Source organism: Desmodus rotundus, chromosome 1 (genome assembly GCF_022682495.2).
Source record: "Desmodus rotundus isolate HL8 chromosome 1, HLdesRot8A.1, whole genome shotgun sequence".
In the NCBI taxonomy this organism is placed as follows: Eukaryota; Metazoa; Chordata; class Mammalia; order Chiroptera; family Phyllostomidae; genus Desmodus; species Desmodus rotundus.
The window spans coordinates 67,708,266-67,723,554 of NC_071387.1; the positions used below are offsets into that span (position 1 = coordinate 67,708,266).

Sequence of the window (15,289 nt, forward strand, 5' to 3'; positions counted from 1 at the left end):
CCAGACAGAGCTCGGCCTTCAGCTCTCAGGGCTCCGGAGAGGAAGGCTTTTGGGTCACTATTAAAGCAGCACGAAGTTGCTCGGTAGCGGCCCCAGGCTTCTGCGCGGCGACTCAGCAGACTGGAACCGGAGGCTGCCTTTTCCAGACCAGTCTCAAAAAGCCACCTGCGCGCCCTCGTGTGGCCAGTTGGAGAACCGCGCTTTCAGGGAACCAACAGGGAAACTTGGCGCTAATTGTGCCCCTGTTGCCCTTTGGCGGCCTTGCCCTGAATCGCTGGAATTCTCAATGGCCACGATCTTTTTGTACCTGGCGGCGGGACTGATGCTCGGCTCCATCCCTGCTTGCTCTCTTGGCGGGGACCTCCTTTCGATCCATAGCCCAGACAACCACAAAATCTTTGCTCTTTTGAGACAGTTGAATACTATCCCGCCTCAATCATGCCTGAATGACCGAAACGACTTCAAATTTCCTTGGAAAAGAGGGACCATCACCCAAATGCAGGGGACACAACGCACCTGTTTCCACCATCTGATGCTCCAGCAGATCTTCGAACTCTTCACGACAGAACACAGCCGTGCGGCGTGGAACCGCACGGTTCTCTATCAACTACTCTCCAGCCTTCATCACAGCCTAGAACGCCTGGATGGGACAGAAGACGAAAGTCTGGCTTGTCCCTATTTAATATCTCTTGTCCGCAAGTACTTTCAAAGGATCCGTGACTACCTGGAAGAAAGGAAATACAGCCCCTGTGCCTGGGAGGTTGTCAGAGTCCAAATTGCAAGGCGCCTTCTCCTGGTGTAACTAACAATCCTCAAAGAAAGGTCCATAAATTAGAAAGTACTTTATACTCGTGACTCTCCTGTTGAATTGCATTGTTTGCTAAGCTCGCAAACAATCTCCACTCACATTTCTGCACCAGCTGAGAAATACACGAATCCAAAATCATGGGGCTGCTATAAAAAAAAAATACATAGTAAATCATGAATTTACAAAATTTTGTTTCTGGAGAAGAACATGATCTACTTTAATAAATAATACTGACATAAATTTTTTCATCCTCAATTTTTTTATTTTTATTTTTTAGTTTTTTAAAAATATATTTACTGATTATGCTATTACAGTTGTCCCATTTCCCCCCCTTCACTCCACTCCATCCTGCCCACCTCCTCCCTCTCACATTCCACCCCTATAGTTCATGTTCATGGGTCATACATATAACTTCTTTGGCTTCTACATTTCCTATACTATTCTGACACTCCCCCTGTCTATTTTCTACCTACCATTCATGCTACTTATTCTCTGTACCTTTCCCCCCTCGCTCTCCCTCCCACTCCCCTGTTGATAACCCTCCATGTGATCTCCATTTCTGTGGTTCTGTTCCTGTTCTAGTCATTTGCTTAATTTGCTTTTGTTTTTGTTTTAGGTGTGGTTGTTAATAACTGTGAGTTTGCTGTCATTTTACTGTTCATAGTTTTTATCTTCTTTTTCTTAGATAAATCCCTTTAACATTTCATATAATAAGGGCTTGGTGATGATGAACTCCTTTAACTTGACCTTATCTGAGAAGCACTTTATCTGCCCTTCCATTCTAAATGATAGCTTTGCTGGATAGAGCAATCTTGGATGTAGGTCCTTGCCTTTCATGACTTGGAATACTTCTTGCCAGCCCCTTCTTGCCTGTAAGGTCTCTTTTGAGAAATCGGTTGACAGTCTTATGGGAACCCCTTTGTAGGTAACTGTGTTCTTTTCTCTTGCTGCTTCTAAGATTCTCTCCTTCTGTTTCATCTTAGGTAATGTAATGATGATTTGCCTTGGTGTGTTCCTCCTTGGGTACAGCTTCTTTGGGACTCTCTGAGCTTCCTGGACTTCCTGGAAGTCTATTTCCTTTGCCAGATTAGGGAAGTTCTCCTTCATGATTTGTTCAAATAAGTTTTCAATTTTCTGTTCTTCCTCTTCTCCTTCTGGCACCCCTATAATTCGGATGTTGGAACGTTTCAAGATGTCCTGGAGGTTCCTAAGCCTCTCCTCATTTTCCCAAATTCTTGTTTCTTCATTCTTTTCTGGTTGGATGTTTCTTTCTTCCTTCTGGTCCACACCATTGATTTGAGTCCCAGTTTCCTTCTCATGACTGTTGGTTCCCTGCACATTTTCCTTTGTTTCTCTTAGCATAGCCTTCATTTTTTCATCTTGTTTGTGACCAAATTCAACCAATTCTGTGAGCATCCTAATTACCAGTGTTTTGAACTGTGTACCTGATAGGTTGGCTACCTGTTCACTGCTTAGTTGACTTACTTCTGGAGCTTTGATGTGTTCTTTCATTTGGGCCATTTTTTTTGTTGTTGTTGTTTAGGTGCACCTGTCACATAAAGGGGTGGAGCCTTGGGTGTTCACCGGGTTGGGGTAACACTGGTCACTGTGCTGTGATGCTGTATGTGGGGGAGGGGCTGAGAGGGGGCAATGGCGCCCACTCCACTCTCTGCCAGATTTCATTCACTCCCTCCACCACCCACAATCAAATTGGGGTCCTCTAGGGCTGATTCCCAAGTGGGTGGGCTTGTGCACGCTCTAGGCCCCTGTGGGTCTCTCCGCCGACCTCTCCTGTGAGGCTGGGAGTTTCTCCCACTGCTGCCTCAACCCCCACAGGTGTCTTTAATCAGAGGTTTGAGGCTTTATCTCCCGGAGCTGGAGCCCTGGGTTACATGGTCTATTGCGCTCCCCCGCCGTCCCTCCTGGTTTATCTATGTGAGAATGTGGGGCCTCGGGGTCTGCTAACATTCGCACTGCCTGCCCCGTTCCTCCCACAATCCTCCAGTCTCTGGGTCCGGCCTCGTTGCCACGAGTCCTGTCCACCTAGGCCCTCCTACTGGTCTGGACGAATGTTTCTTCTTTATCTCCTCGGTCGTCGGACTTCCGTGCAGTTTGATTTTCTGTCAGTTCTGGTTGTTTTTTGTTGTCGTTCTTTTGGTTGTGCAAGGAGGTGCAGTATGTCTACCCATGCCTCCATCTTGAATTCTCTCCCCTGACATAAATTTTTTACTCTATTTAAATTTGGGGTGGAGATGGGAAATTGGAGAAGCAGAGCATATTTGCTCTTTTCAAAATGTAACGTTAAATTATTTTATGGAAAGGTTCCTCAGGATTGTGTATTTTAAAGACATTGGTTAGTTAACACTAGTTGTCATGATAAACAGAAAACTATACTATGATCACTATAGAACTTTAATTTTTTTTGGTATAACAGCATATTGGAAGCATTTCTGATCAGATGAATCTTTTCTCTGGGTCTTCTGCAGACAGTGACTGAGGTCACAGGTACCTTTTATTTTGTGACTTTGCCAGGTTCAGCACGTGATGCCAAATTCGTGTGAAGTACTTGAGTCTATTCCACTCAGCTGTAAAGAAAAAGTTATGGGAGATTACATGGGTGTTTCAAAATCAGGAACATGTATGTTCCAGTACCATTTATGTCCTCATTATCATTCTGAATTTACTCTCATGGGATGTGTTAAGTTCAAAGAAGCTTCGACTCTAAACTATCAGGCAGACTCATGAGGGAACTATCTCAGGCCTCTTTTCTGAGGGCACTTATTCCATTAAAGTGGACTTTACCCTCATGCCCTAAGTATTCCCCAAAGGCCCCACCACATTACACCATCACTTTGGGGGGTTGGACTTCAACATAGGAGTTCTCTGGGGACATAAACATTCAGACCATAGCAGGTAATTAAAGTCACATGCCCGGCATCTGGAAGAGAGAATGTAGCCATGCTTAGAACATAAAGAAAAATGAGCAGGGCAGGAGGCAACACAGCAGTTGAAGGATCAGCATCCACACTCTTGCCTTTTGACCTGAAGTAGCGCTGCCACTACTACATGCCAAGTGCCGGAGCTCCAGCTGAGGGGAGCGGCTCTCCCCTGAAATGTGTGCAGGTGCCCGGAAGCACGTGATCCTTCATCAGTGTTTGGGAGGGGTCTCCAGAAAGCTCAGCATGATGACACATCACTGCCACCTCGGGAGAGATCCACCGAAAAGTAGTGTGGTAAATCGTCTGATTGCTGTGAGCTGTGAATCAGGGAGAGCTTGAGTTTAGACTTACGGTTCTCTATGTGACACCAGGCTACTTATTTTTCTACCGTGACAAAGCAGGGAGCAAATTAGAGATTAGGGAGTACATGTGAGTTTAATATAAAGCTAGGCAAAGGCTGAACATTATGCTGCTGCTCTTGCAAGTTCAATTTCCACAGTCTAGGCACCTTTAAAAATTGCTAGGGATTTTAGCAATAAACTCAGTAGATGTTATTGACACCAGTATGAGGAGAGCGGAAACATTAGAGAGTGAAATATTACCATTGTCTACGATAATCCTAGTAAAATACGGCCGTAATGAAGCCACATAGCCTGGTCATTCATGAATGCCTTCCAGTACATGGGAAATATCTGAGAAACCGCTTCAGTAAAGATTACTTTAGCAGCGATCACACTGGGCTTTGTGCCCAGGATAACACAGAAAATAAGACAGAGTCTAGTTCCTAGAGAGCTGATTTACCAAGGATGTCCTACCTACCATTTATTTTTTTAAAGACTGTTTATTTTTAAATGGAGGAAGGGAGGGTGAAAGAGGGAAACAGACAACAATGTGTGGTTACCTCTCATGTGCCCCTTACTGGCGATCTGGCTCAGTACCCAGGCATGTGCTCTAGACTTGTAATCGAACCAGCAACCCTCTGATTTACAGGCCAGCACTCAATCCACTGAGCCACAGTGGCCAGAGCTCTACCTCCCATTTAAAGGGTAAGAATCTGGAGGGCTGAGACAACGTAACTACTTATGCAAAACAAAGAGAGTTTAGGATCAAATCTGAAAGTTGATTCTTTATGTAGGCACAGTTAATAATAATTGAGTTTCATTACTTACATAGACATTTTCCTTTTGTTTGAGAATAAGAGACTTGATGGGAAACTCTGAAAGTCCTTTGAGTATTTTGAGAAGTCATACAAAAATACAGAGAAGGATTCAAATTGATGTTGTGTAAATCATGTATTCTCACTGTGGGTAATATTGCCACCAAGGGTGTGCAAAAATTAGTTCTTATGAGTGTGAACAAATTGTAGGTATTACAATGGGTTTTGGTGCTCCGGAACTCAACTTTAGCCAAAAAATCGTATTTGTCAGTGTTCACTTTTCTCTTTGAATTTCCTTGTGTATCAATCACATTGGAAGGACTGGCCTTGAGCTGAGGGATGGGACACAACATGTGTGCCAGATCAGTGCCACAGACCCATGGGGACCTGATGGCTCACTGGAGGACGTTCCTTCCATACATCACTCGATCTCACAGTGATGTTGTGAGAGGTGGCCCAGCCTTTGCTTACTCACGAGCTGCCGTCGACTGTCTTCTGGATGCTGCTTAGGCTGGGGTCTCAGTGTGGGGGGCATTGAAGTTAAATGCAAATAGTTGTGTCATTTAGTGCTACTGAAGCTATTCAACAAAGTAAGTCAAATGCTACACAGAAAAAATGTTGACAAAATGTAGACATAGATTTAGCAGCTGGTGAAGTTAAAAATTATTTTGTGGTATGAATGAGATTTAAAAGTTAAATATAAATATTAAGAAAAGAATGTTAAAACAGTGTTTAGTGGTTTTTAATGATGTAAAATTATACCTATACATGGGTATTACTTTAAAGTGTTATACAAATTTTTATTGGAATATATAATTGAATATGTTACTATTAATATAAATTAATATGTTACACTAAAGTTTGCTGTAGAAAGCCTGGCTGGTGTGGTTCAATGGATTGAGTGCTGGCCTTTGAACCAAAGGGTCTCTGGTTCAAAAAAGATGAAACTCTACCACTAACTTACACCATACACAAAATTAAGCTCAAGATGGATAAAAGACATAAATTATAGTCATGATATCATAAAATTCCTGGTGGAGAATATAGGTAGGAAAATCTCAGATATTTCCACATAGCAATATTTTCACTGATATGTCTGTCCCCTAGAGCAGGGGACACAAAGGAAAGAATAAACAAACAAAATAAAAAGCTTCTGCATGGATAAAGAAAATATTAGCAAAATGTAGAAGGAATCAAATGTATGGGAAAATGTACTTCCAATGATACCTTGGAGAAGTGTTTGATCTCTAAAATATATAAAGAACTCACATGACTGCACTTCAGGAAGACAAACAATCCAATTAAAAAATGGGCAATGGACCTGAACAGACACTTCTCCAAGGAGGACGTACAGAGGGACCAGAGACATATGAAAGGATGCTCTGCATCACTAGCCATTAGACAGAAGCAAATTAAAACCACAATGAGATACCACTTCACACCAGTGAGAATGGCCATCATAACCAAATCAACAAACAAGTGTTGTAGAGGATGTGGGAAAAAGGGAGCCCTACTACATTGTTGGTGGGAATACAGACTGGTGTAGGCACTGTGGAAAACAGTGTGGAATTTCCTCTAAAAACTAAAAATGGAATTGCCTTTTGACCCAGGAATTCCTCTGTTGGGATTAAACCCTAAGAATCCTGAAACACTAATTCAAAAGAACCTATGCACCCCAATGTTCATAGCAGCACAATTTACAACAGCCAAGTGCTGGAAGCAGCCTAGGTGCCCATCAGTAAATAAATGGATCAAAAAACTATGGTCCATTTACATGATGGAATTCTATGCAGCAGAAGAAAAGGAGCTCCTACCCTTTGTGACAGCATGGATGGAACTGGAGAGCATTATGCTAAGTGAAATAAGCCAGGCAGTGATTTTATTTGAACATGTAATTGGATATATCACTATTTATATACATTAATATATTACTTTAAAATTTGCTGTATAAGGCCCTGGCTGGTGTGGCTCAATGGATTGAGTGGTAGTCTTTGAACCAAAGGCTCTCCAGTTCGATTCCCAGTCAGGGCCATGCCTGGGATGTGGGCCAGGGCCCCAGTAGGGGGCATGCAAGAGGCAACCACACATTGATGTTCCTCTCCCTCTCTTCCTCCTTCCCTTCCCCTCCATCTAAAAATAAATAAAATCTTCAAAAAATTGCTGTATAAGATTAGTTATAAAGTTACATTAAACTAATTAAAATAATCAAATATCAATTACATTGATATTTTAATTACATTAAATTGAATGACAATAGCTTTGAAATGTATCTGGAAGCATACAATTTATATTTGTTCATTCTTAATCTGAATAAGTTAAATGTACTCACTGAGTAAAATGAGTACATTTTACACTGTCTTCTTTTATTTATAAAACACAGGTATAAATACAGTACATTACTCTTTACACTCATATATATAATATATATACAATATATATCTGTGTTTATAGTTTTCTAAGGGCTCCAAGTAGAAAAATACCTGAAAGTCTCTGTGGACAGGGGGCGATAGTGAAAAAAATATGGTTGGGAAATACTGATCAAAATACGTACAGAAAGTGCATAAAGGAAAGCAAAAGCAGAAGTAGAAAGGAAAGGAAACATCCAGAAATTGAAAACTCCTATGTTCCCTATAAAGACCCCTGCACAAAGGAAGGTCTCACAGAGCTTAGAGAGCAAGGTTCAGAGAGTCACCCAGCACAGCCAGGCCATCAGCATCTATAAGGTCCCCAATGGCCCTACACTTTTCCTTCCTGGTGGCCCTGGTGGCACTCAGCTGCAACTCCATCTGCTCTCTGGGCTGTGACCTGCCTCAGACCCACAGCCTGGTAAACAGGAGGAGCTTGATGCTCCTGGGACAAATGAGAAGGATCTCCCCTTTCTTCTGCCTGAAGGACAGAAAGGACTTTGGGTTTCCCGAGAACGTGTTCAGTGGCAACCAGTTCCAGAAGGCTCAAGCCACTTCTGTCATCCATGAGATGGTCGGGCAGACCTTCCACCTCTTCAGCACAGAGGGCTCATTTGCTGCTTGGGACAAGACCCTCCTAGACCAACTCTGCAATGGACTTTATCAGCAGCTGAGTGACCTGGAAGCCTGCCTGACACAGGAGGTGGGGATGGAAGAGGCTCCCCTGATGAGTGAGGACTCCATCCTGGCTGTGAGGAAATACTTCCAGAGAATCACTCTCTACCTGCAGGAGAAGCAGCACAGCCCTTGTGCCTGGGAGACTGTCAGAGCAGAAATCAGGAGATCCTTGTCTTTATCAGCAAACTTGGAGGAGGAGGAGATTGAGCAATAAGGAGAGATCCCTGGATCAGCATGGACATGATTCTCTCTCATTAATAATATCACACTTCCCCCTGTTCTGCCAGCTCAGACTTCCTTTTGTTTCTGCTCTGATCTTTACGTGAATGGAATCGGTTTGTTAAAAGTTTTCAGGAATAGTAAGTCCAATCCTGTTCAGCCTTACAGGCACCAGGGGCTTACAGAGGCCTGTGCTGATGTTTTATTATGTGTTTGTGTATTATTTATTTATTTATTTATTTATTCATTCATTTATTTATTTAACAATTCAATTATTTATGTATTTGGAAAGTTTGCATTTTTTTCTGTTCATGTATTATTCGGCATGTGCACCTTTATATTGTGTTATTATAATAAAATATATTCTTTATTTTTAGTTGATTTATAATTATCTGTGTGTATTAAATTTTTACAATAGGAAACGTTTGTATTGACTTATCCCAAGGAGATACAGGAAACCAGATTGTGCGACTTGATTAAGAAATGGATGGCACAATTCCTGTACCCATCACATTGTATTCACATTGTGAGTACTTCCTGGTCTTCTCTAAGGCAGGTTGTGTGGTGCCCTCAGGGTATAGAGGTGATTGTAACAAATACAGTTACTGTTCTCATGTACTTTTGATTTTTTTTGACAAAGAACCCTAAACACAATAATGAAAATTAATATCAGTTATGTGAGATGGTATATTGAGAAGAAGAAACAACAAGTGAATTCTCTGAGCAGCAGCTACAGTGGAGAATGCCAGGGCTTACCAGTTGAAGCAGTAGGTCTGCTCTGCAGTTGACTGGTGACATCTAAGTGCAAATGTCCATTGTCAGCTGGGTATGTGAGTTTGCGGTTTACAAGGATTGCCATGGGGGCATTCCAGGATACGTGCCCATATCACACAAGTTTCCCTCCTCCGCAGGTAGAAATCCCCAGAGCACGCTTGCCATTCACTCTCTTATCTCTCCAGCCAACCACACAACTGCTTTTGTTCAGTCGTGGCTTCAGCATCCTGGTTTCAGTGTCAAGGTTTCCCTAAAGAGCAGAATGTCACAAGTAGAAAGCAAAAGTTCAATAACATTTCTAGGTTTTGTAGAACCATCTGCAAGAGACGCTTTCCTTAGTGTCTGTGGACTATGATGTAACAGATCCTGTAGCTAAAAGGAAACAGAAAGCAAAATGCAGTTTGTGGGATAGTGCAAGTGAAACTCCTCTCAGGGAAGACCGCCCCCTGGTGGCCAAGTGCAACAAGGGCAGCCACCAAGAGGAGGGCAGGCTTCTGTTGTGGACAGAAATGCTACCACTTCCTGGGGATGTCCCTTCATGCTACAAAAAGGCTACTTCTTGGCAACAATGGATTCTAATGTTGTCCCTAGTCTGTTTCCTTACCCTTTGTATTACAAAGAGACAGAGTCTCCAGCTTCAGGCAGGGCATGGACCCTTTGGGATTGGGCAGTGAGAGGGAGAGAGAGAGAGATGTGTTTTCTGCCTACCCCTACTCTGCAGACCAAAGCCTCGCTATGATTTACCCCTTCCACATACTACCGGACTCTAGGGGGCAGGTAGACCTGCGAGTCCAGGAATGGGGTCCCAATGTAATCAGGAAAATCTGATTAAACATTAATGAATCAACTCTCAGTTGTGCAATTTTAGTTTTATAGATTTATTCCTATTATCAGACATCAACTATTATTAAATAGAACAATATTTTTATTGTCACTTTGAATAACAATCTTGGCATCTCTTTCACGCAGTAGGAAAACTACCTAGGTGCCAGAAGAATTTTTCATATAAGCTAAAGAATGTGAATGAATAGTATCATTGCTACCTGTGACCTGGTGACATTTTATTTTTTCAAATGTATCAATTTTGAGATAATTTAAAGGCCACTTTACAATCAGCACAATATTTTCATGGCAGTGTTTCCCAGGATGTTTGTATGAATTGCTAAGGTAGCAAAAAGAGCCTGCAACTGTGGAGGCCTCTTGCATCTCTTCCTATGCAACACTTGCCTCATTTGGATTTGTTGTTCTTTAACTTGGGATTGCCTAGGCCCTTGGTAAATTTCAACAGATTTTTGTGCTTTGCTGTCTTGTCGTATCATCAGCTGTAAGGAACTATGTAAAAATTTAGGAAATAGACAATTCTTGGAAACAATTGGTTTCTTAGACTGTATTAGTCAGCGTTTTCCAAAAACAGTCTAGAAGTTCAAAATCCTAGCAAGAGTTGTATTTCAAGTCCAAAGGCAGTCTGTTGACAGAATTGCTTATTATCCTGGGAGGTCAGCTTTTTTCTGCTAAAGTTTTAGCTAATAGGATGAAGCCCACCCATGTTATGAAGGGTAGTCTCCTCTAGTGAAAGTCTACTAACTTAAAAGTTAAATGCCTATAATCTCTTGTTAAACTTGCCTTTACAGAAACATCTAGAATTATGTTTGTTCAAATATCTGTGTGCTGTGCACTAGCTATCTTGACACATAAAATGAACAACCATACTCCTCCTCCCTCATTGATGTTCTGACACTTTTCAAATATTCTCTTCCATTCTTCGATGGATGCTTATGTGTTTTATATATTTTACTTAATTTTCCTTATTTTGTTGGTGTGTGGGTGAGAAAATCCTTAGGCAGTTTCCATTCAGCCACCGTGCCTGCCTGGGAAGTCTCTGTGGCCATGTCTTGTTTTACATAGAGAAGTTAAAAATTTGTATATATTTGAAAATAACCAACATTTATTTTGTAGGTTAGCTATTTCCTCTGAACCTGCAATGTTACTCTGAGCCTTCTCTCTCTTTTTAAAATTCTAATTTTACTGTCAATTTGCCATTCCATCAAGATTGCATTATGGCCTATGGTATGAAATAAATTTTGCATGGATTTCCACTTAGATTGCTAACTAACCATGTAGACCTGTTTAATAAAAACTTCTTTTCACCATATTAATATCATATATATCCTTTATCTTAAATCTAATCAATACAGATAATACAATTTTAGAGATTATGAGCTTCCATAATTTGTTTCCTAACTTCTCTTTTTATCACACTGTATTTAGTATCATGACTATAATTTCCCTTCATTTTCTAGATGAGATAGATATGCAAGAATTTGCATTCTTGCTGATTAAATTGATATTTCATCTATAATGTAGTCAGCATCAATTTCATGAAAGCCACACGCTTTTTGGGGTTGCACAGATACGCACATTGCATGGAGTATAATAGCCTGGGACAATTCCTTCGTAAGGTTGAAAAATGAACCAGAATTAAAGAATTTAACTTCCACATATCCAAGGTAAAGAATAGGTAAAAATCAGCAAAACAAAGCAAAAACAATAGGATGTAACAATAAAAAGAAGACAGGGGAATTTAATTTTGGGATCAAAGTATATTTTAAAACTTATAGAATTCTAAAATATGAAACATTTCAACTGACTATTTTACAATTCCACCTACCGGCCCCGGTGAGGTATACCCACATGGACCTGCAGGAATAAGCCTAGAAGGAAGAGAAACATCCCAGAAACTCATTCACTAAAACTCTCAGCCTTTGGTGTGAATGAAATTGTAAACAAAACTTGGTGTTTGGTTATAAAGATCTTATTTACCACACATGGTCTGGTAAGTACCTCACAAAACATACAAACCCACAGGGCTGAGGGAGCCTGGCTCCCTATGTAAAGATGGCGAATGTGTCACCCAGATTCAAGGCCAAATTTTGTTTCTAATACAGAAAGGGCAATATTTATATAATTAAAAATGTATGTGAGTATGTTCGTGTGTACGAGTACAGTCAAACCTCAGTTCTTGGACGTCTTCCATCTTGAACAATTCAGTTCTCATCCAAGTTGTTCACAGAAAAAAATGTCTCAATTGTGGAACAGAACTTGGGTTCTCAACCCAACAACCCTCTCACACTGACACTATTTACACACCCACATACACTTCTAAAGTTAGGACAACATCACTTGTCATTTGACTGATAGGTATCCATTTGGACTAACCCATCTGAAGTTAATGGGAAGATTAAAATTGCAAAGTTAATAGCATAGATTAATGACATCATCCCAGACCACACAGAGAACTCACAAATAAAAACAAAAAGGGAAGTAAAAGTATAAAGAAATGTTTAGATAATGAAAATTGTATTCCCTATTAAATGGCCATGCTTAGAAAGAAAGTCCATCAGAGAACATAGGGTAAGGTTGTACGCCAGACGCCCAGCTCTGCCAGGACAGCGGCCCCCTCCTTTGCCCACGGCCCTCCTGTTCTCTATTCACAGTACTGGTGGTGGCCAGCTATGGCCCTGGTGGAGCTCTGGGCTGCAACCTACCTCTGAACCATGTCCTTCTCAGCAGGGAGGACTTGGAGCTTCTGGGCCAAATGAGGAGAATCTCCCCTTTCTTCTGTCTGAGGGACAGAAAGGACCTCAGATTCTCCCATGCGATGGTAAACGACAGCCAGGTCCCAAAGGCCCAGGCCATCTCTGTCCTCCGTGGGATGCTCTGGCACATCTCCGACCTCTTGCTCACAGAGAATGCCTCTGCTGCCTGGAACACCACCCTCCTGAACCAACTGTGCATAGGACTCTATCAGTAGCTTTAATACCTGGAGCCCTGTTTGGTGCAGGAGATAGAGGAAGAAACTGCCCCTCTATTTTAGGGCTGTGTACTGGCCACAAGGAGGTACTTCTGGGGTATTTGCCTCTACCTGAAAGAGAAGAAATACAGAGACTGTGCCTGGAAAGTTGTTTGAGTGGAAATCATAAGATTCTTGACTTCAATAACAACCGTGCAAGAACGGTTAAGAAATAAGAATGGGTCCCTGGGGTCACCTTGATACCATGCACATATGGCTTAGGTCATGTCAAAAAGCTCTAATTTCAGCTTTGGTATCAGAATTCATTGGATTTAATTCCATAAATCATCTGTCAGTACTGTTGGGCAAGAGTATGTTAAAAAATCCAGCTCCTGGTTAATCAGTCTCTAAGAGGTGGCTGTCCTAGTGCTTGCTGCTTATTTATCTATCTATCTATTGCTTATTTAATCTATTCCTTCTTGCACCTATCACATTTATAATATTTAAAAATCATATGTAATTACATAGTCATCTTTACATTTTATTTGAATTTATAAACATGTTTACCTTTCCATGTCATTATTTGCATTTTGTTTTGTTCATTTAATTCTTAACAAAGAAAACCTTGATTTTGTTTACTATAAAATCAAAATCAAAATCCTCATCATATAAATGATACTGAAGAATGAATAGTAAAATTTATAAACTCACTCATTGTATTCAGATTATATGCATAAATTGAGTATCTGAATGACATTGTGTAATAGCCATCAAGAAATACAGGTTAACGCAATAATACATAGAATTCCTGTTGTGTTGAAACTGTCTTACAGGAAAGGAGACATAGAACCAGTACTAATGCCTATTTTATTTCTATTATATTAAACACTGCAAAGAGAAGGAAAGGAAAATGATGTTCTCACACCGGAAGTTTTAGGTACAAATTAGGGTGGAAAGAAAAAAAAACAACAACATTAGGTGTTGTTTCCAAAGTGTCTGAGAGACACACAAGTCAGAAGATTTATTGGCAGTTGGGAACACAGGTCTAGAATTTACAAAAACACCATGGGGAGGGACTAAGTTGGGGTTCCTTATTTCATATCTGGTAACAAGAGCATTGGGATGGATGTGGTCACTTATGGAGTGGACAAGAAGAGGGAGCTAAACCTCGTCCACAAGACTCTCAACACTTAAAGGTTGGGCAGAGGAGAGTCTGCAAAGGGCACTGAGGCAGAGGGGCCAGTGAAATTAGAAGGATAAATAGGGAAGAGTGGGAGAAATACTAGTGGGATAAAAATACTAGTGGAATAAAAAGGGAAGAAGTGTGTTTCAAAGGCAGAATGGTGCTTGCAGGGCAGATGTGAACAAACCATCCCCATGGATCTGAAAACAGACGCCATTGGTGAACTTAGGATAGTCTGGTTTAGTAGAATTAGTGGGACCGAAACCGGGTGGGACTTACATTAAAAAAGAAACACAAGAATGAGAATTAGAGACATGATGCATAGAAGACGTGTGAGCTTGTTCGTGAAGCAGAGGAGCGAAACAGATGGCACCTGGAGGATATGTGGGTTAGCATGAGCATGCATACTTTTCTTCATGTTTTCTGAATCATTTTCAAAGGACAGATGATGATCTTATATACCTATTATATAACTCATTATATTAGATGACAAAATATATAAACATTTTTAATGTTTGACTTAAACTATTGTTTAGTTAGGTATTTTATTTAATGCATTGCTTATTTAGCTAAAGAGTAATTTATCATTGATTCAATTAATATCACTTTGTAGTGAATTTCAATGATAACCCATTTGTTCGCTAGTTGTAGTTTCTTTTTTCAAACAAATTTCACAATCAAGCTTCATTTCTTTTTATCTGATACTTCATTTACTCTAGTTTTATGTTGGTCATTTACATTATTTATAATTTTTAAACTTCTAATCTTTGACATAAACCTTTTCTATAAATTTTACCCATATTCTTTTGATGTACACTTGTGTGTAATTTCACCTGTATATAAAGAGCTGGACATGTCCTTGTATGTTTCTCCAAGGCCTTAGGACATAGAACCAAGCCTCCTCCTAGTCACATTCCTCTTTTGACTTCACGCATATTCAAATCCTCTTCTTTTAATCAATTTTAACATTAAATTCAGTATTCCATCAGCAGTTTTTAAATCTATGATATGATAATGTAAATTACTTTCTGTTAGAGTGCCAATTTCCCTAGAATGTTATTTGAAGTGTTAATTTTTTCCTTATTGAAACACATATATCTTTACCCTAAATCTAATTGATTCTGATAACACAACTATTTTTAGATTGTTTGCTTTATTAACATGATTACTGAACTGCACTTATTGCTATACTTCTTTTACTATGGGTATTTTAAAACTCATTTAAAGTTGAGGTAGCTAAGGTCAAGAATTCCCTTTTATTTTTTAAAAAGATTTTATTTTTATTTATTTTTAGAGAGATGGGAAGGGAGCAAGAAAGAGAAGGAGGGAAACACCAG

The 15,289-nt window shown here is 40.3% G+C and overlaps 2 protein-coding genes and 1 pseudogene across 2 annotated transcripts; all 3 read left to right on the forward strand.

Annotated features, from left to right (window-relative positions):
- The first annotated feature begins 286 nt into the window (after positions 1-286).
- On the forward strand, positions 287-802 carry LOC112302818 (interferon alpha-17-like). Its single transcript, XM_024558327.3, has one exon. The coding sequence runs from the start codon at positions 287-289 to the stop codon at positions 800-802; it is 516 nt and encodes a 171-aa protein (XP_024414095.2).
- A 6,831-nt stretch (positions 803-7,633) lies between these two features.
- LOC128779214 (interferon alpha-4-like) lies at positions 7,634-8,200 on the forward strand. Its single transcript, XM_053911270.1, has one exon. The coding sequence runs from the start codon at positions 7,634-7,636 to the stop codon at positions 8,198-8,200; it is 567 nt and encodes a 188-aa protein (XP_053767245.1).
- Positions 8,201-9,013: 813 nt separating this feature from the next.
- On the forward strand, positions 9,014-12,946 carry LOC112302797 (interferon omega-1-like; annotated as a pseudogene).
- Positions 12,947-15,289: the final 2,343 nt, after the last annotated feature.

Bases quoted from the DNA above. Each gene is read 5' to 3' on its own strand.
- LOC112302818 (XM_024558327.3), top strand. From the start codon at position 287: ATGGCCACGATCTTTTTGTACCTGGCGGCGGGACTGATGCTCGGCTCC.
- LOC128779214 (XM_053911270.1), top strand. From the start codon at position 7,634: ATGGCCCTACACTTTTCCTTCCTGGTGGCCCTGGTGGCACTCAGCTGC.